Source organism: Tubulanus polymorphus, chromosome 8 (genome assembly GCF_964204645.1).
Source record: "Tubulanus polymorphus chromosome 8, tnTubPoly1.2, whole genome shotgun sequence".
Lineage (NCBI taxonomy): Eukaryota > Metazoa > Nemertea > Palaeonemertea > Tubulaniformes > Tubulanidae > Tubulanus > Tubulanus polymorphus.
In genome coordinates this window covers 16,249,844-16,270,153 of record NC_134032.1, presented here as the reverse complement: position 1 = coordinate 16,270,153, position 20,310 = coordinate 16,249,844, and the positions used below count along the sequence as shown (strand labels likewise).

Genomic DNA, 20,310 nt, shown 5'->3' with positions numbered 1-20,310 from the left:
ACCCGTGGTATTGTCACTCGTTAAACTATAGGTCATGGGAAATAACAGTTATTACGCGTTAGGAGTCAGAGTTGAGTCAGAGAGTCCTTTGTGAAGAGTCAGAGAGTCCTTTGTGAAGAGTCAGAGAGTCCTTTGTGAAGAGTCAGAGAGTCCTTTGTGAAGTTTGTTTGAGTATCTAATCAGAAATCCTTCATCTCTGATGATGCATCCAGCCCGATCTTACCATAGATACAAAAATACAGAATTCATATTCGAATGTGAAAAGGTGTCACTTAACCTTAGACCCATAAACTCAAGATCCGGTTTTAATTCGTAATTTGTGTAATATGGTCGATTTAAAATGGTTCTAATATATAGGTATTAGTTAAAATCAATGACCTATTTAAATTTGGTTCATTTATCAGAGTCGAGATATCTTAGATTTATCGGTCTTACCTAAAGCCGCCTTAACATAAGACCTAACGGTCTTAGGTTCAGGCAGGGGCTTTTAAGGTTTAGTGACACCCAGTGAATCAGAAATCCTTCCTCAAATTCCAACCTCCACAGAGACGAGCCACTCGAGGTGAGACAGAACCAAAAAGAACCAAGAAAATTCATGGTTTTTTTTTCAATTTTATATATTTTTAATAGAAATTCATGTTGTAAAATAGCTTTATATACAAAAATTTGTTTTTATTTACAAATCTTAAAAAAGGCACAAAAGTGAACTATATTTGTACGTTATATTTGTTTGTTCGTCGTAGAAAAAATAATCGTAGTAAAAAAACACATTCTTCAAGTTCAAGGTCATGTATGATAAATGCAAAATTATACCCCGAACATCAGAGGTGCAAATACGTCCCCTTGAGCAACACCCGATTTATAAACACAACCCCATGTTAGGAAGACCTATCGAAACGTCCGGGGCAGATCGGCTTTAAAGGTTATGATTAAATAACCGGAAGCTTAGTAACTTGACGTGAGTAGCGACAATAGTCGAGTGGGTTCGAATCCCTAATTTTTGACAGTTCATGGAAGCACATTACACACGCACCTGTCTACACACAGTGTGTGCTTTATACCTTATATGGAATTGTCACAGTATTTTTTAAATTATACAAACAAAATGTTTCATTTTAAACACAATATTTGATATAAATGCATTTAATTATATAATGTGTGATATCAGTAATTGCATAGTTGTAAGTGAGTAAGGCACATAGTTATCCGCGCACTGACGGTATGTTAATTTCTGTCATTGAGGTTACAATTATACCGGTAGGTGGCAGCAGCAGCAGCTACTTTCCAACCCTATTCTATTCAGAGTATAATACGATGAAAATAAATTAAAATAAGATTTTCAATAATTTAAGCGTAAAGATTATGTATAGGGAAGTTGAGTTGTTGAAAGGAGAGCGGCAATATCCTCTGCTGCTGGGATTCGAACCCAGGCGATCGGGTTCGAGTCCCAGCGAGAAAAAAATCATAAAATGTCATTAACGTTAAATGACAGGGACCGCAGTTACTTAAAGATTGGTTCAAGATAATCCGACGGATAAATACCATAGTAACAACGAACTTATCTTCAACTATCCAATTGTTAACCTCTGAGCAACTGCAGCGCCCCCTGAACTATTAGAAAATGATTCAAACATAATCAATATTCATGACGGGTTATGTATTCGTGACGTCATACAGCGGAACCTCGTTACAACTAACTTCAGGAGACCTGGAAATCTGTTATCGGTTATGTGAGAATTGTTCACGTTTGGGATGTAATTCTATTTTTGTAATAAGCGATAAATCGCCATTACTGCCGAGTTCATCATAACGAGGCTTCACCGTCACAGGAAATACGTTTCATTCAAGGCGCGGAATTGAGCAATTTCTACCGATTGTTTTTATCCGAGCACATCGAGTATAATAAATAAATAAATGCAGGGTCCACTACGCGCGCGCGCCATCTATCGGCCGAATATTCATATATCTCTTTCTCTCTGTGTATAAAGACTAGTTTCGGTTAGATTTCGGCGACGGAGTCACGTGATAGCTCTCTCAGTTCTAATCACCACCACTACGCGGCGTCGAGTAGACTAGTAACGAAAATGTCCGGCAGGGGGCGCATAAGTCGGTTCGAATCCGTGGCGCTGGAAATATAAATATCGAAATAATATTTTATAGATAAACTGCCTTTTCTTAGCCGGTAATAAAATGAATTTGTATTGAGATCGGTGTTAGTAAGCTAGCTCGGCCCCCCACGGCCGATAAGGTTTTAAACCCCCCTGAGAATGCGGGTGCATGCTAATATTCCCGTAGGGGGAGCCACTATCTGATGAATTAAGCATGCTCGTCATAGACGCGCTGTTTATGCCGAGCGAAGCCGGATATTGCGTATGTACCTGTGGAATTGTGGGTAGTCCTAGACCGGACATCTGCGCACCGGAAGAGGAAACGCTCGGTACTTGTGGAGCTATACTTCCGGTCGTAGGAATTCTCATGTGATTGGTCAGATTTGACGTCATAGTGTCCAGTGGCTGCGTACGCGCTTCAGTGCAGGACATTGACGTCAGAGGAGTTCCGGTATGCGTGGCCATACTAAGCTGGTCGTTCTGCGCGTTGTGTTGGCTGATTATGGAAGTGGTCGAAGGTTGTGTGGAGCCGTACGGTTGTGAATTCAGTCCGATATGAGCAGACGACATGGCGGAATTCCAGGCGGCGGCGGGAGTTTGAATGTTCGTTTTTGTATGATGCATCTCTCGTTGCGTGGAGAAACATTGTAAATGACTCATTAGTCGTAATCGTAACGGATCCTGGATATCGAGGCCTTCGACTGTGACCAGATAGCGAGCGATTTCAGCGGCCGCTTCTCTGAATCCTACACTTCTGTAATCCATCGCTAACGTGTGCGGGTCCGGGTAATAGTTACTGTTCAAACCTGTAATTATAGAACATTATATATACATTTAGTTACATTGATAACATAACCGAGTTCTAGTGGGTACCGAGCCCCAGGTCCAGGGGTCCCGGGCCCCAGGTCCAGGGGTACCGAGCCCCAGGTTCAGGGGTACCGAGCCCCAGGTTCAGGGGTACCGAGCCCCAGGTCCAGGGGTCCCGAGCCCCAGGTCCAGGGGTCCCGAGCCCCAGGTTTAGTAGTGTCCAGCTGATATTGAAGGGTATTTGGCCCGTTGCCTCATGGCAATAGTAAATAGTTTGACTGGTCTGAAACTGGTTCGTTTTGTAGAACAACTAAATGAATACACTTTTTTAAAAATAGTTACACTTTCTGAGTAAATACCTACAGGGCCAGAACCCGCGAGCCCGCCCGGCATAACGCCAATATCGCGCTAACCTCGCCTGCCTATAGTTTGTTTAACGACTGGCAGGTGAGTATATATAGGACAGGTGTCCGCTACTCTATAGAGAGACTACGTGATGATCGGGTCGACTCTCACGAACAAGCGGCGTGGGAACCGCTCTCCAGATAGCGACATGAATAATGGAAGCATAGATAACATCTAACCGCTCTTTCTATACATCAACATCAACAACATAGTCGTCGCTTTTATTTGTTTAATGGCTCGACCTGTTCCCGCCCGCCCGCCCGCCCTACTATATCTTCCATTATAATAAACTCAAGTTTTATTCCATTTCTGATGCGTAATTGAACTGGGCATAGCGATGATCATGTTTATGGTGCCCGAAACACTGGATTCCCCGTATCGACGACTACCGGGGCCCTGTCTGTTCAACAGCTCCACGATAAGATTTCGCAGTGTGGAGTCGAGTGGGACTCGAAAAACGATTCATATTTTTATGCGCAAATAAACATTGATTCGGTCGCGAGGCGCTAAACGACCACAGCAGACGGCGCGAGATCATATTTCACATAGACTGGTCTTAGGTTGTTAGATTGGTTATAGAACCAAAATGAATTTAGACTGGTCTTAAGTTGTTAGATTGGTTATAGAACTAAAATGAGCATAAACTGGTCTTAAGTTGCCTTAAATTGGCTAAAGAACTAAAATGAGTTTAGACTGGTCTTAAGTTGTTAGATTGGTTATAGAACCAAAATGAGTTTAGACTGGTCTTAAGTTGCCTTAAATTGGCTAAAAAACTAAATGAGTTTAGACTGGTCTTAAGTTGATAGATTGATTATAGAACCAAAATGAGTTTATAACTAGTCTTAAGTTGTTAGAAGCCGATGAAAGCCTGTCTCACATCTAAATTTCTCTCTAAACTGAGTGGTTTATTTAGCTGAGGAATATTCCCACGGTCGCTCCCGATCAGCCCTGTCCACTGGCGGCTCGACTAGTGAATTATAATGGTCACCGTTTTTCAAATAAAGATGTATCATTCTGATTGTAAAGGATTTTGTTTAGTACGATCTGCTCTCATGGACACTGTGTGTGATAAATTGGAATCATCTATTGTATGGACTCAGGTTAGTAGCATCACCGCCAGCACCGCGCTGGGAACGACCGTCACACTAATCGATTTCATCAGGTTATGATGCGGGCTTTTTCAATATCGCAAATTGCGGCACCTTTGAGTCGTGACTTCGATTTAGCCAGGCTGAGTACAATTTGGATCCAGTCCTAATTACGACCCCTATTTGAGACAATGGATCTTGGTTCTGGTCCAGGTTTAACAGATCTCAATTAGAATTTTGAAATTTGAGAATCTAGTGGTTTTTAAAGACAACTTGTTTACAGCCAGAACTGTGGAACTGTGGAATCTTCCACACCTGACCCACGCTTTCCTAATGGCATTGCTGTTATCAGTTTTTTTTTCATGAAGAAAAATTATGAAAATTACCTTTTTGATGTAACATTTTCAGGTGATCGACGGTCATCTGAAGTATTTCGGCTTTTTCCAGTTTCGCTGAACCCTAAAAATCCAGAAATAATACATTTTCAAGGTCAGGAACACGCGTCATCTTAATGATTACAAACTGCATATTTTCAGGTTGTAGTTGTTGGTGGAGTAACAGGTGCGCGAACAGGTGCGCGCTGGCAGACGACACCGATGTACACACGGAGCGCATGCGCACGCGCGCACGTGTTGGTACTGATTTTTATCGCTAGTTACAGCGCAGCACATCTGGAGTAACTCAACTCGCTGAGAGTGTGCGTGATTACTGTACCACGCGTGGGAAACTGTGTCTGTTGTGCGCAGTGTTTACTGGCACTGTTGACCTGACGAGAAACGAGCTTTCATCAGCGACCCGCCGGTGCCCGTTTCGTGCCATCGCACTAATTACTAATTAACAGCAGATATGTTAATTACTGAAATCATCATTTAGGATAAGTCGTCACATTGCTCAAGTCATTTTTGAGTCTCAATTTATATTTCTAATTCAATTTACTAAGTGTAAGTCATCATTCGGATAAGCAGTTACATTACTGAAGTCATCTCGATTTTTGAGTCTCAATTCGTATTTCTAAATTCATTTACAATCAAAAGTAACGTATTTTGATATTTGAGATGATAATCAGTCGACTCCTCAATATCCTAGAGGCGGGGAGGGGGTAGGGGTAGGGGGTTAGGGGTGGTCGGGGGGGGGGGGTGTGTAAAGCAGCAAACAATAACATGTACATACCTGTTTTTCGAAGGCAGTTGGTACAAGTCGACGCAGTTCGGACAGACTGTTGTTTATTCGATCTCGACGCCTTTTTTCAATAATCTGCGAAATTTAAAAAATAGAAAAATCAAATAAGAACATTTTCTAAAACCATCACATTCAAATATCTATATCCGGTTCATTTTAAACAAATGAGTTTATTGATGATGATTGTTTAGAATTACGAGAGGATCTATATTGGGGATCTGGGGATTATCAGTCTGCTTATGTTTACACGGATTAGCGGTCGTTAATCCTAAATCCCGAATGAGATTATTTGCGTGTCTATTACCTGTTCCTATTATTATTGATTGATGGTCGCTTTGAGTGACTGGCTGCACCGCGACAGATAACACTACCTCATTTGCATATTAAAGCAATATTTGCATACGCATTGTTGGGGCGCAGAGTCGCGCTCGCATGCCGCAGTTCGTGTTGTCAGGCTGATTGCGGTTTCGAATGTGAAGATTTAGGAAAGGGTTTTATTTATAATCTACGAGTTAATTTCCTGTTTAACAGTATTGTACTAATCACGGGGGGCTTTATCAGAAGACCATGGACACTATCAGACCATATCAGAGGAGCCCACTGAAGTACAGACCAACTGACCAGCGCAGCCCACTGAAGTACTGACCAGAGGAGCTCGCTGAATTTCTGACCAGTAATCTATAGTCTAACCCATTACCTGATTACTGTGCTACCGAAAGATATTTCTGTCAATTATATTGGTCCCATTTTGTGTCCGTGATTTTGAAAAAGGTATGATATGAAACCTCGCAACAGGAATTAGAAAATTAAAAATGTTCCCTAAAGCTAAAACCGGTAACACTTTATTCGACGTTTCGAATAGTCATACTCAGGAATACTAGTGTTATCACCTAGAAAACTGAAGGAAGATGTTTTTATCTAAGTATCTGTGTAGCACAAATAGGCCATTGCTAGAGTTTGTACTGCTATAGTTACATATAGTTATTATAGATTTGTATCCTAGAGTCAGAATGAATATGAGGCGAGGTTTGTTATTTCACAAGCTTGAAGCTTTTCCAGCTTTTCCCCACTGTTTTATTACAACATATTATGCTAAAATATATTATCACTGTTGCATCATTTTATATATTGTCATTATTTTACCAGAAAATGGATAATAACAATAATTATGATAATGATAATGATGATAATGATAATATGATAGTATGACTTACCCCTCGTCGTTTTTTACGGTCCGATACATTACAACTTTGAGATGGTGATCTAAAAAAAAATTTAAAAAAAATCTTAGAATACGTGACAGAAAACATTGACCTATTCATCGAGTTTTCATAAATAAAAGATAATTAGTTTTTACCAAAAAGTTTTTAATAACTGTACTAAAAGAAAGATAAGATAGTGAGATTTGAGAGATTAGCTTTTTAACGAAGTTACTAAACTACAAATTCATAACTCAATTTCAGAAGTGAATAGTGATCTTAGTTTAAATAGTTATCCCCATTGGAAAAAATGAAGTAAACAATATGAGGTATGAGTTTAACTTTTTATGATAAAAACTCGATCTTGATAAAATATAAGACAATTTACCCCCCCCCCCCAAAAAAAAAAAAAATTAACTTGTCAAAACATACCCCGATTTCATGCGTTCGTCAAAGACATCGTCTCCTTCTAGGCTACTTTCAGACAAACTGCGTTTCATTCTAACAACCATCAAAAACACGTCACAGTAGAATTAATCAATTCAAATAAATAACAATACCGGGCGTTAATTCTCTACTGGTGTGTGTCGTAGCAACAGCAACAATCGCAGCCGCGTGACGAGATAATCGTAATAATCCTAAATTTTCAAAAAGAAACACCGATCGATAAAATAACGGTCGTGTCTGTTGTCGTTTGTTGCTTAGTTATTATTCGAATAAATCCAAGTATAAATTCGTGTTTATTTCCGGATAAGACTGCAGCTACTGAGTGTGTGTAAGCCTGACGCCGGCGCGATGTCAACTAATCACACTTCCCACGCTCGGCAACATAAATTCACCTCCAAGCGCTCCGTATCTGTTACACATTGATTGGCAGCCGATTGGTGGTGTGTGTAGGCGCTGATTGGCTGTTGTGCGATGTGAGGTGGGCGTGTCAGGTGCGCGCGTGACGCTTGTGCCGCGCAGACGACTCGATTCTACACGACGTCTGCCGCGACATCCGAGCGCTAAACCGCCGATACCCGGCGTAACAAAGGATCGCGGCGGCGGCTCTTGTGGAAATTACGTTAAAGTGAAGGAACAAGAAATTGAATGTTTGTTCCTTCAAGTTTTACTTCCTTCCTCGAGTAAATCGACCAAGGAACCACTGACATGGCAGACGGCGATACCTCGACTGGTCACATCCCCGACCCCCGGGTGTAGTCACCGGACAACACGAATTTTTTAAAGATGATTATCATGAAATCAAAAAATTCTAGAACAAAATATTTATTTCCAGACCCGAGATCAGTACCTCAGTTATGTACTGTTGGTTAAATTTGAACCTCAAGAATTAAGATCGTTGACATGTATTTGAAGACAGATGTTTTGAATCGCGGCGATACTGTCACGTGTCAGATTGGCCTGATTTAGCCAGTTAGAACTGGTCGGGAACGGCTTCTCACAATATTTATAAACGTCCGTTTAAAAACAGTCGAAATGATTTTTCATACTCAATACGGCAGTAATTGACACTCCCGTGTGGTGATGTGGGGAGTGGGTTGTGGGGGTACGGGGAGTAATGTGGGACACTCCAGTGTGGTGATGAGGGGAGGTGGTTGCGGGGATACGGAGAGTGGAGTGGAACTTTGGGACCCAATTCCAGTCATGACTAGAAAAGACTAATGACCCTTATTGTGCTGTATCTACCACTCTTCCACCAGGGGGCGACCACGAGGACACGGACCTGTGTTACTCGCCGCTAGGGGGCGACCACGAGGACCCGGACCTATGTTACTCGTCGCTAGGGGGCGACCACGAGGACCCGGACCTGTGCTACTCGCCATCAGGGGCGACTACGAGGACCCGGACCTGTGTTACTCGCCGCCGCTAGAGGGCGACCACGAGGACCCGAACCTGTGTTACTCGCCACCAGGGGGCGACCACGAGGACCCGGACCTGTGTTACTCGCCACCAGGGGGCGACCACGAGGACCCGGACCTGTGTTACTCGCCACCAGGGGGCGACCACGAGGACCCGGACCTGTGTTACTCGCCACCAGGGGGCGACCACGAGGACCCGGACCTGTGTTACTCGCCACCAGGGGGCGACCACGAGGACCCGGACCTGTGTTACTCGCCACCAGGGGGCGACCACGAGGACCCGGACCTGTGTTACTCGCCACCAGGGGGCGACCACGAGGACCCGGACCTGTGTTACTCGCCACCAGGGGGCGACCACGAGGACCCGGACCTGTGTTACTCGCCACCAGGGGGCGACCACGAGGACCCGGACCTGTGCTGTTGTTATCTCGTTGTAGTTTTTTTTCTGATCACGGAAGTGAGAACCTGCTGTGGAATGTGAGTGTCGTCTGTTCGCCACATGTAACCACTAATCGTCTGCACCGCGCGTTTGTTTGTTTTCACTTGCAGCAGCAGCAGCAGCAGCGGCCGTGAGAACGCCGTACAGCCAGGCACTGGGAGGTGAGGGTGAAAGACAGGCACTGGGAGGTGAGAGTGAAAGACAGGCACTGGGAGGTGAGGGCGAAAGACAGGCACTGGGAGGTGAGAGTGAAAGACAGGCACTGGGAGGTGAGGGCGAAAGACATGCACTGGGAGGTGAGAGTGAAAGACAGGCACTGGGAGGTGAGGGTGAAAGACGGGCACTGGGAGGTGAGGGTGAAAGACAGGCACTGGGAGGTGAGGGTGAAAGACGGGCACTGGGAGGTGAGGGTGAAAGACAGGCACTGGGAGGTGAGGGTGAAAGACGGGCACTGGGAGGTGAGGGTGAAAGACGGGCACTGGGAGGTGAGGGTGAAAGACAGGCACTGGGAGGTGAGGGTGAAAGACGGGCACTGGGAGGTGAGGGTGAAAGACAGGCACTGGGAGGTGAGGGTGAAAGACGGGCACTGGGAGGTGAGGGTGAAAGACGGGCACTGGGAGGTGAGGGTGAAAGACAGGCACTGGGAGGTGAGGGTGAAGGACAGGCACTGGGAGGTGAGGGTGAAAGACAGGCACTGGGAGGTGAGGGTGAAAGACAGGCACTGGGAGGTGAGGGTGAAAGACGGGCACTGGGAGGTGAGGGTGAAAGACAGGCACTGGGAGGTGAGGGTGAAAGACAGGCACTGGGAGGTGAGGGTGAAAGACGGGCACTGGGAGGTGAGGGTGAAAGACAGGCACTGGGAGGTGAGGGTGAAAGACAGGCACTGGGAGGTGAGGGTGAAAGACAGGCACTGGGAGGTGAGGGTGAAAGACAGGCACTGGGAGGTGAGGGTGAAAGACGGGCACTGGGAGGTGAGGGTGAAAGACGGGCACTGGGAGGTGAGGGTGAAAGACAGGCACTGGGAGGTGAGGGTGAAAGACGGGCACTGGGAGGTGAGGGTGAAAGACAGGCACTGGGAGGTGAGGGTGAAGGACAGGCATTGGGAGGTGAGGGTGAAAGACAGGCACTGGGAGGTGAGGGTGAAAGACGGGCACTGGGAGGTGAGGGTGAAAGACGGGCACTGGGAGGTGAGGGTGAAAGACAGGCACTGGGAGGTGAGGGTGAAAGACGGGCACTGGGAGGTGAGGGTGAAAGACGGGCACTGGGAGGTGAGGGTGAAAGACAGGCACTGGGAGGTGAGGGTGAAAGACAGGCACTGGGAGGTGAGGGTGAAAGACAGGCACTGGGAGGTGAGGGTGAAGGACAGGCACTGGGAGGTGAGGGTGAAAGACAGGCACTGGGAGGTGAGGGTGAAAGACAGGCACTGGGAGGTGAGGGTGAAAGACGGGCACTGGGAGGTGAGGGTGAAAGACGGGCACTGGGAGGTGAGGGTGAAAGACGGGCACTGGGAGGTGAGGGTGAAAGACGGGCACTGGGAGGTGAGGGTGAAAGACGGGCACTGGGAGGTGAGGGTGAAAGACAGGCACTGGGAGGTGAGGGTGAAAGACGGGCACTGGGAGGTGAGGGTGAAAGACGGGCACTGGGAGGTGAGGGTGATAGACAGGCACTGGGAGGTGAGGGTGAAAGACGGGCACTGGGAGCGGGTTCAGCCAAACCCTAAATCTTTATTGTTGCTAAAATATTGGTTTAGAGTCATATTTTCCATCAACGACCTGCACAATCCTTGACCTACTCTTACTATAGATGCAGTCAGCATCCCGTATAGATAAGGGTTCTGATGCACAGCACTGCTGCTGCAGGCCACCATCACCAGACCGTTCACAGCGCTACTGCTGCAGGCCACCATCACCAGAACCATGTTCCACCAAATTCCTGATAGATTTGCGTCGTTTTACGTCATCTATTACGTCATAATGATGCTTCCTTCTCGCGGCTCGGCGTTGATTGATGGAACGCAGTGCACCGCGTGCGCGCTCGTCAGGACTCTGAACGGCTCTGTTGAAAGATACAATCCACCAAGCCGCACTGTGGGACCCAAGCAGAAGAGAAAGATGCCTAGGCTTCGATATATCCACCTGAATGACATTATCAAACTACATGCACAAATCAAATATATAAGTCAATTTGCCAAGCAAGAATTCATTGTTGACATTTAAAAAGTTACGGTTGCATGAAATACCGTTGCTAACCCTCTTGACCCCAAGACTGTCGCTAACCCTCTCTAAAACAAAAACTATACTACGGACTGGATAGGGTAGGGGCCGAATGGGTAAACCTTGTACCGACTGCGATGAAAGATGAATAGTTTAATGGTGACAATGAATAGTTGACGGATTGTGCGTGTTTTACGAGGAGGCTCTGTCCTCGCTTTCTCGGCTGCTGCCGGGCGCATAGCAGCACAAACGGCTCCCATTGTTCAACAATTACCATCACGACACGTATAGACACTCCGCTCCATTCGCAGTGGTAGATCAATCATCAAACATGACTAGAAATATGTTCGTTTATTTCAGTGGGAAGACCAGGACCTAGGACGATATATTTATCTTCTATACACAGTTTGTGCGTTCCATTTGCGGAACTAAAAAGAAATGATAATTTGGTGAATATTGCTCTGTAGCATTGCTGAACTCTGTTGAACTCCCAGCCGCATCGACCTTCAAATTCCCTTCCCAATAAATTTCAAGAAATAACTAAATGTTTTTAAGCTATTTGAGTAACGTAAAATCATAATTGAATTGGATTTTCTGCGGTATGAAATTCAAAAGAGATTCAAATAATTCAACAACGGTCGTGTCTGTTGCGCGTTTGAAAAATCCGTTGCATCAAAGAGCGCGGATCGTGGGGCACGATTTTCAAATTCGTTTCATCTGAACCTTTAAGTGAAATTAGCCTCGAAATCGTTTGGCGTGGAGTAACCTCTTGAGCAACTTAGTAAGAATGTTAAGTATCGCGCTATAGGGAATTGAGTTTTTGAATTTTTGATTTTTCAGCCTATCATAATCAAGAATCCGACGGTATCGTCTGCGTGTTATTGTGTCTAAAGTGTAAACAGTGCGTGCTGGGAGCGTGCGCAGTTCTATACAATAAAAGTGTCAATAACTTTCACTTTCCGCCGTATATAGGGTAGAACATACGTTTAATTGTCATAGTCAAAAACACTTCCGCCGTTCGGACCTAACGCTACCGTTTGACTTGTATATATAGGGACCACACCCCGCACGGTGGCCGTCAAATGCTCGACGGTTGCCGGGCAGAAAAGCTGCCCAGCGCCCCAACAATGCGCGTCGTTATTTGAATTGTTTGCCGGTGCTCAAGGCTGGATCCATTGTTCGCCGGTTTGTGTAGTTTATCCTCGCCCGATACGAAACCGATCTGAGATGAATGCCAGTCGCAGACGACAATTACCAGTTTCCGAGCACTCGGCGACGGCGTTCAATGCGCGTGCGCGACATCCGGCTAGCGTCGGTTGAAAGCGCAAACTGGCCACTCGAAACGTCGGTCGGAAATCTAGCGCGACTCCTAATCCATATCAATGGTGGAATGTTTACATTTTAATCGCTGTCAACAACTGTTGCGCACGCGCGACAAGCCACATACACAAAAAATTATACGTATTCTGAGTGGAACTATAACTCGTGTGGTTCTGGGGCTTCTAAGTTTCATTTATTGTCATAGGCAGCTCACCAGGCTCAACCAGTACACCCTCAACTCCATAACACTCAACCCCCCTCCTCCTCCAAGCGTACAGAACATCCACTCACTCCATATTTAACCTTTCTCCAAACCAGGGTTTGGCTAGGGGTAGATAGCACGGGATACCCTTCCAAACCAGGGTTTGGTTCATCTCTCAGCCCCTCAACACTGACAGCTATGGACCCAGCTGTCAACCCCTAAACACTGACAGCTATGGACCCAACTGTCAACCTCTAAACACTGACAGCTATGGACCCAACTGTCAACCTCTAAACACTGACAGCTATGGACCCAACTGTCAACCCCTAAACACTGACAGCTATGGACCCAACTGTCAACCTCTAAACACTGACAGCTATGGACCCAACTGTCAACCCCTAAACACTGACAGCTATGGACCCAACTGTCAACCTCTAAACACTGACAGCTATGGACCCAACTGTCAACCCCTAAACACTGACAGCTATGGACCCAACTGTCAACCTCTAAACACTGACAGCTATGGACCCAACTGTCAACCTCTAAACACTGACAGCTATGGACCCAACTGTCAACCTCTAAACACTGACAGCTATGGAGGAGGTTAAGGGATAAGTTAGAGATCTCGGGTTGAACCGTACCTGTCCTCGCAGCAGTAGCAGCAGCTGGTTATAAGGAGCCTATTGGTTTTACCGAGTTCTCACACAAAGACTAGAAACCTATAGAGTCAGTGATATAAAAATGAGACAATGAGACTAGGATTTTTTATATGTGTTCCTTTAGAAATTGTCTACTGTCAAAGGAAAATCTGAAAACAATAGCTACGCGCCATAGTCTGTTTAAAGTCCAGTAAGTTATCCAGAGAGGGAGAGATACATCTGCCGTGTGACACGTGACCTGTCAGTCGAATCGGGAGATTCACAAACCATATTGTACGATTCTATAGTAACGACGTAACTATGCGTAATGCGGTAGACAATGGCCAGGTAGAGTTGAACGTTGGTCGTCCACGCGACGGGAACAACAATCGACTCTGATCCGGGACGTGGGTCGCGCGACCACCGCGTATTTTTATCGGTATTGCATAAAATGGACACGTGCTGGTAAAAAAACCCGGTCTTATTCTATAGGTTGTATATAGGGTAACCTTTCACGCAGGTGCGAGTTGTAGAATCTGTAGGCGATAGGGAAATATAGTGGGGAGGGGAGAGGGAGGGGGAGAGGGGAGGGGGAGGAATGGAGAATGCACCAAAGATAGTTTTAAAAAGACTAAATTCAAATAAGTCCTGTTAAGGGCAATAAAAGCCCAGTTTGATGTCCTAAATTCCCTGTAAGAGAGTCACAGGACATTCGCAAATGCTTGCGCCCCTTCAGAAAATCCTAGATCAGCCATTGTAAAGCCGTCCACGGACTCAAAGGGCCGCCATTTTTACCTGTATAGAGATTAAAACCTACGTGCCGTCACAAAGCTGGTAAATTTGTATTTACTTCATGTTTGGTTAAAAAAGACTCAAATTCGAACGTCAGCCTTCAGATATAAGACTGTCACATCGGTTATAAGATGCCACGACAATATACGATATAGAGTTTGGCCATATTAGATATAAGACACACTACCTTGCGACACAAGATATACGACACATTGGCTCCGGGCCTGTAGAGATACCAGGCTCCGGGCCTGTAGAGATACCAGGCTCCTGGCCTGTTGAGATACCAGGCTCCTGGCCTGTAGAGATGCCAGGCCCCGGGCCTGTTGAGATACCAGGCTCCGGGCCTGTAGAGATACCAGGCTCCGGGCCTGTAGAGATACCAGGCTCCTGGCCTGTAGAGATACCAGGCTCCGGGCCTGTAGAGATACCAGGCCCCGGGCTGTAGAGATACCAGGCTCCGGGCCTGTAGAGATACCAGGCCCCGGGCCTGTAGAGATACCAGGCCCCGGGCCTGTAGAGATACCAGGCCCCGGGCCTGTAGAGATACCAGGCTCCGGGCCTGTTGAGATGCCAGGCCCCGGGCTGTAGAGGACTTTGTATGATATCTGGATGGATTTTATTAGGCAGAGCTGGTTCGTGTGACCAGTAGACACTGACCAGGCTCTCGCTGTATAGCCCGAGGATGTAACACAACTGGTCGCAACTGTTTCAAAATTTCATTAAGGTTATTACACAATTAACGATACGTAATAACGTTACGCATGCGTATAATTAGATATAGTGATAGCAGCAGCAGGCAGCAGCAGCAGCAGCAGCAGCAGCAGTAGCGGCGCCTGGACAGCAGACCGACCTGTCTCTACTAGTGGTCATCAATCATTATACTGCGCCGCCGTACACGTGGACTGGTTCACACCGGTTCACCAGCGCGGACTGGTCACCGGTTCACACCTTGCATTAGCGTGGACTGGTCACCAGTTCACACCGGTTCACCAGCGTGGACTGGTCACCGGTTGACACTTTACAGAAGCGGGGACTGGTCGCCGGTTCACACTTTACAGCAGCGGGGACTGGACACCTGGAATTGGCCCCAGGACAAGGGCCTAACCCTCAGTTTGTTTCATGTGTATTAAGATTCTACAGGTTTAGGAGCGGGCACCAGGAAAAAACATTTCATCCAAGATTCCAAGAGTCGTCCAAATGTCATGTGTTAAAGGGTGAGGTGCCCCATTGTGTCCAAAGGGCACGGTCAGGTGCCCTATTGTGTCCACAGGGCGCATCACCAGTTACCAGCTCAAACAGGTGAAACTAAAGATACGGGAATTAGATTTTAACGAGCAACCAATAGCGAGAGGGTATTATAAAAATCGATAATTCTGGAGTAGTTTGCAGACGATACGGTTGTCGCCTGTGGCATGTGTTGGCCGTACGCGAGGCCAATAATCCCAACAATAGTGCGTCGTTGTTACACGGGGTAACAATTATTTAAAAAAAACACCTTTTAAACCGTAATCAAGTTAAACAAAGTTTAGATAGACTAAATGTAGGAAGACTTTGTAGTGAAACTCAAAAATAGAGATGACTTCAGTATTATGACGACTTTTATCCAAATGATGACTTACACTTAGTGAATTGGATTAGAAATACAAATTGAGACTCAAAAATAGAGATGACTTCAGTAATGTGACGACTTATCCAAATGATGACAGTAAACTGAATTAGAAATAGAAATTGAGGCTGGAAGATTTGACTTCAGTTTATTTAGTCAGGTTTTATAAATTGTGTACAATGAATCGATATCGTGACGGATGAATGAACCTAGGACCACGTGACTCATGAACTACTAAAATCGGGTTTTGATATGAAATTATCTCTTTCTCAGAGCGCGATGTATTTATTGAACGTGAAACAATGTCTGTGCTATTGTAAGAGGCAGCGACCCTGGTCTGTTCTGAGAGCACGGTCGCGGCCGGTAACCGTGCGCATGGATTCTTCACAAATGCAAAATACCCCCTCCCCCTCTCTCCCCCTCCCCCCCCTCTCTCTCTCTCTCTCTCTCTCTCTTCTCTCTCTCTCTCTATCTTTCTCTCTCTCTCTCTCTCTCTCTCTCTCTCTCTCTCTCTCTCTCTCTCTCTCCTCTCTCTCTCTCTCTCTCTCTCTCTTCTCTCTCTCTCTCTCTCTCCTCTCTCCCTTTCTCTCTCTCTCTCTCTCTCTCTCTCTCTCCTCTCTCTCTCTCTCTCTCTCTCTCTCTCTCTCTCTCTCTCTCTCTCTCTCTCTCTCCCTCTCTCTCTCTCTCTCTCTCTCTCTCTCTCTTCCCTTCCTCATCAACAATCGTGGTAAAACAATTTTATTGTTACCCAATAAAAAACGCTTCGAATAATGGAAATTATACCCGGGTTTTGTGTGTTAAACCTCGAGTAGAATTACATACATGTTGCACCTGGTGGACAACATTAATCAGTCAGTAATCCTATTAAATAGGCAGATAATATGAGTCGGTAATACCTGAGGTTGACTCCCGCTGGCGGGTGTAAGGGGAGAGGGGTGGAGGGTGAGGGGGGAGTTCTGAGGGAAACTGTGATACTTTCTAAAAAAATCCAGGAATTAAAATAACTTATAATTGATAAACTATTATCGGATATTGATTGTCTTATATCTTATGAAGTTGTTAAGTTAAGACGACAGACACGTGACGCACACGGTGTGCTAACTGACTGCACACCGTATTGAGTCGTCTGTCACGCGTGTCCGCTCCACCGTCCTGTATTATCGAGCACCTGTCTGACCGGTGCGCGCACGCACCAGCCTGGCCGTCAACCACTTAATCTATCGGATTGACATCAAAACGGTTTTGATCGACCCCAAACGGCTTTAGGTTTGTGGTTTTGTGCTTGTGTATCATCTAGACACATGACTCCACAGACATTGGACCCCGCACATCTAAATCCAAGACTCATACACTTAAACACCTGGATTCAGAATCCCAGAGTTGTGAGTTAGAGTTAACTTTGAATTGAAACTTTGATGGGTTAACTTTGACCCTAAATACCCCTAGATCTCAGACCTTGCACCTACAGGCCCCTAGATCTCAGACCTTGCACCTACAGGCCCCTAGATCTCAGACCTTGCACCTACAGGCCCCTAGATCTCAGACCTTGCACCTACAGGCCCCTAGATCTCAGACCTTGCACACAGTATAAGTTTGTGCAATACAAGTGTCGACCTTCTGAACTCGAATTTGTAATAAAACCACAGTCTATTGAACTCGGGTATACAGAGTACCTGAGGGATGAGGAGAGGAGGAGGGTGACGAGGAGAATAAAGACAACGTAACAATCGTGAAAAAATGCGAGACGTCGACGTTGTTTCTATAGTTGCCCGCGGTATCAGGAATAACTCACTCTGTTGTCTCTCAAAATATAATACAAAACGCGGAAATATGTCGAGTTAAACAAGGCGATCTATTAAACCCCTCACAGATTCCTCGTCGAGAGAATAACTATTAAACCCGGGATTAACCGTCGATTCATCGAGTAAATAAAACCGACGAAAGACATTTTCAGCTACAATGGACGCCGTTAGTAAAGTTGCAGCGTCGTTTGCGGATCAGTAAGCCACGTGACCGGGCACGTGTTTTACTGGAACACGTGCCCGCGTGTCCTCAGTCACTTTAACATCGGGACAGAAAGAAGAATTATTCTACAATCGCAGTAGATCTTCACCAAACAGCCGAACAGTTCACCGACTAATTAAGCTCAAGACGCCTCCAACAACGAATTAACATCGCATAAATTTACATCCCGACACGGGTTGCTATGGACCTGACGCACGCGTCACAGAACGCTGATGATATTGTTGTCGCCTGCTGCAGGTGTGAGTCGACTCGAGAGAGATTCTAGATCGAGTACTAGTGACACTCTCCTAATACTTGATCAGTCGAATATTTAAATAAATAGATGTGTGTGTGTGTATAATTATAAATTGACAGTGATTTCCGTTGGTGTTTCTACGCGACAACACGAGAGAGACTATGTTATTGATTTATTTGAAACGAACGCGTGAATTTCTCTATCACTGTCGTCACGCAACGGCAACAATTAACATCGATCAATTTTTCAACAATACATCGATAATTAGTTCGAAACCAAGGAAACAATTACACAAATTAATTCTATCAGCAGGAATTGAAAGTATAATTCGCTAGAAAGAACAGGCTAGGGTTCTACGAGGGAGGATTTGGCTTCTATGAGAGTGGCTCCGGTAGGGTTCTAGGAGAGTGGCTCCGGTAGGGTTCTACGTGGGAGGATCTGGCCCCGGTTGGGTCCTAGGAGAGTCTGGCTCCGGTTGGCTTCTACGTGGGAGGATCTGGCCCCGGTTGGGTCCTAGGAGAGTCTGACTCCGGTTGGATTCTAGGAGAGTATGGCTCCGGTAGGGTTCTAGGAGAGTGGCTCCGGTAGGTTTCTAGGAGAGTATGGCTCCGGTACGGTTAAGAAGGAGGAACTGAACTCCTATTTGCTCCTGTTTCCGAGGAGTCCTGTCGTTACGTCTGTCATTTAATTGAGTGATGATAAAATCACTCGAATTTTTGTCACCGAGTCCGGTGATATTTTAATTAACTTTCATCGCGTTTCGTTTTTTTATTGATACTCGAGAAGCGGTCGCCACGAGGCTGAGAAACGTGACCGCCACGAGTCTGAGTACCGTGCCGAGTAGATTGAAGTGAGCTCTCAATTCACGTTCGTCTCGTAATAGCTGATTACTGAAGTGAGTCCTCGATTCGTAAGATTTCATCTTTGCCCTGAAATTAAATTTCATCGTGAGACCAAAAACGTGGGTGTGAACCAGGTTGGTAGAGTTGGAGGACGATCCTCCCCCTGTGAGGGGTGGGGTGGGGGCGGGTGGGGGTGTGTGGGGGTGGGTGGTGTGGAGGTGAAATGCGTCCAGACCCGTAAGAAAGAACGAAAAAATATTTGTAAAAAAGTAGTAAGAGAAAATTTCGAATCCCGAAAGCAGGATTCGATATGAGAGGGGACAAGTAATTTTAGACCTCTCAGAGAAAAATTGATGCGTTCGTGTAGAACCCATTATGACGTCACGAACTATTGACATACAAAAAATAATAAAATGTTTCTTCAACATCATCGTTTTCTAGCACGTCATCCAACAATCACGGATCTGTAGAGAGTAGATCAACGTTAGATCAACGTTTACATTTCGACAATCACGGCTCAGTAGAGAGTAGTAGATCAACGTTAAGTTGATCAACGTTAACTTTCGAAAATCACGGATCAGAAGAGAGTAGTAGATCAACGTTAGATCAACGTTAACATTTCGGTTTGAAAGAAAACCTAATTTCATAAGAAACCTTTCAAGACAATGGAAACAGAAGAATAAAGTGATGAGAACGACTGATAATAGCTGCGGGACAGGAAGGTCAGATGTCGCTCAATTACTGGCTCGTTATTACCCTAGTAGACTCTGGGAAACCAGTAGCGGTTTTTACCTGCAGCGCGTTCAGAATGAGCTCGGAATAAAATTACCACCATAAGGTGCTGTTCGAGTTCCCCCTGTCCCCCGGCGCCCTCTCTCCCAACGGCGGTTATAATGACGTGTGTTGTCGCGTACGTTCGGTCATGTGACGCGCACGCGCAAGACACCTGTTCGAGATTCTCGCATGACGCAACAATGAAAGCCGTTTTCCACGACGACCGATTCGGAAATTTTTTATTGTGATGTCGCGTTTGTTAGATTGGTGACCACAACAACGAGCCTTTTGAATAATTCACCAGCCGCTCCACCGCGGTGCAGGCCGCCAGCCAGCCAGCCAGTCAGGCCGGCCCGCGGGGCAAGTCTATACTGGGGCCGGTTGCATTGTCATGGCTTAGACTTAAGACCAGTCTAAGACCAACTTAGTTCCATAGCCAATCTGACAACTTAAGACCAGTCTTAAGATTTAAGACCACTCTTTTGGACTTAAGCCATGAGTGAACAATACTGGCCCCAGTAGATTATTTTCATCCTGTCTGTATTACGTCAATTCAGAATATCAGAAAAAAAATCC

At 45.8% G+C, this 20,310-nt stretch overlaps 1 protein-coding gene across 2 annotated transcripts; it reads right to left on the bottom strand.

Moving 5' to 3' along the window:
* Window positions 1–641: 641 nt before the first annotated feature.
* On the bottom strand, window positions 642–7,298 carry LOC141909893 (hairy/enhancer-of-split related with YRPW motif protein 1-like). Of its 2 annotated transcripts, XM_074800577.1 has the most exons (6): window positions 7,219–7,286; window positions 6,802–6,850; window positions 5,579–5,662; window positions 4,795–4,867; window positions 2,379–2,914; window positions 642–2,126 (listed from the first exon to the last, which is right to left on the bottom strand). In XM_074800577.1, the coding sequence occupies exons 1-6, from the start codon at window positions 7,284–7,286 to the stop codon at window positions 2,073–2,075; spliced, it is 864 nt and encodes a 287-aa protein (XP_074656678.1). In that variant the 3' UTR covers window positions 642–2,072. The 2 variants fall into 2 exon arrangements, with proteins under 2 accessions (XP_074656678.1, XP_074656677.1); XM_074800576.1 differs by lacking the exon at window positions 642–2,126 and having other exon boundaries at window positions 2,214–2,914; window positions 7,219–7,298.
* Window positions 7,299–20,310: the final 13,012 nt, after the last annotated feature.

Coding starts and splice junctions, on each gene's coding strand:
- LOC141909893 (XM_074800576.1), bottom strand. CDS start 7,298: ATGGTTGTTAGAATGAAACGCAGTTTGTCTGAAAGTAGCCTAGAAGGA. Junction 5,663..6,801: donor ACCGTAAAAAACGACGAGGG/GTAAGTCATACT, acceptor TAAATTTCGCAG/ATTATTGAAAAAAGGCGTCG. Junction 2,915..4,794: donor GAAAATGTTACATCAAAAAG/GTAATTTTCATA, acceptor CTATAATTACAG/GTTTGAACAGTAACTATTAC.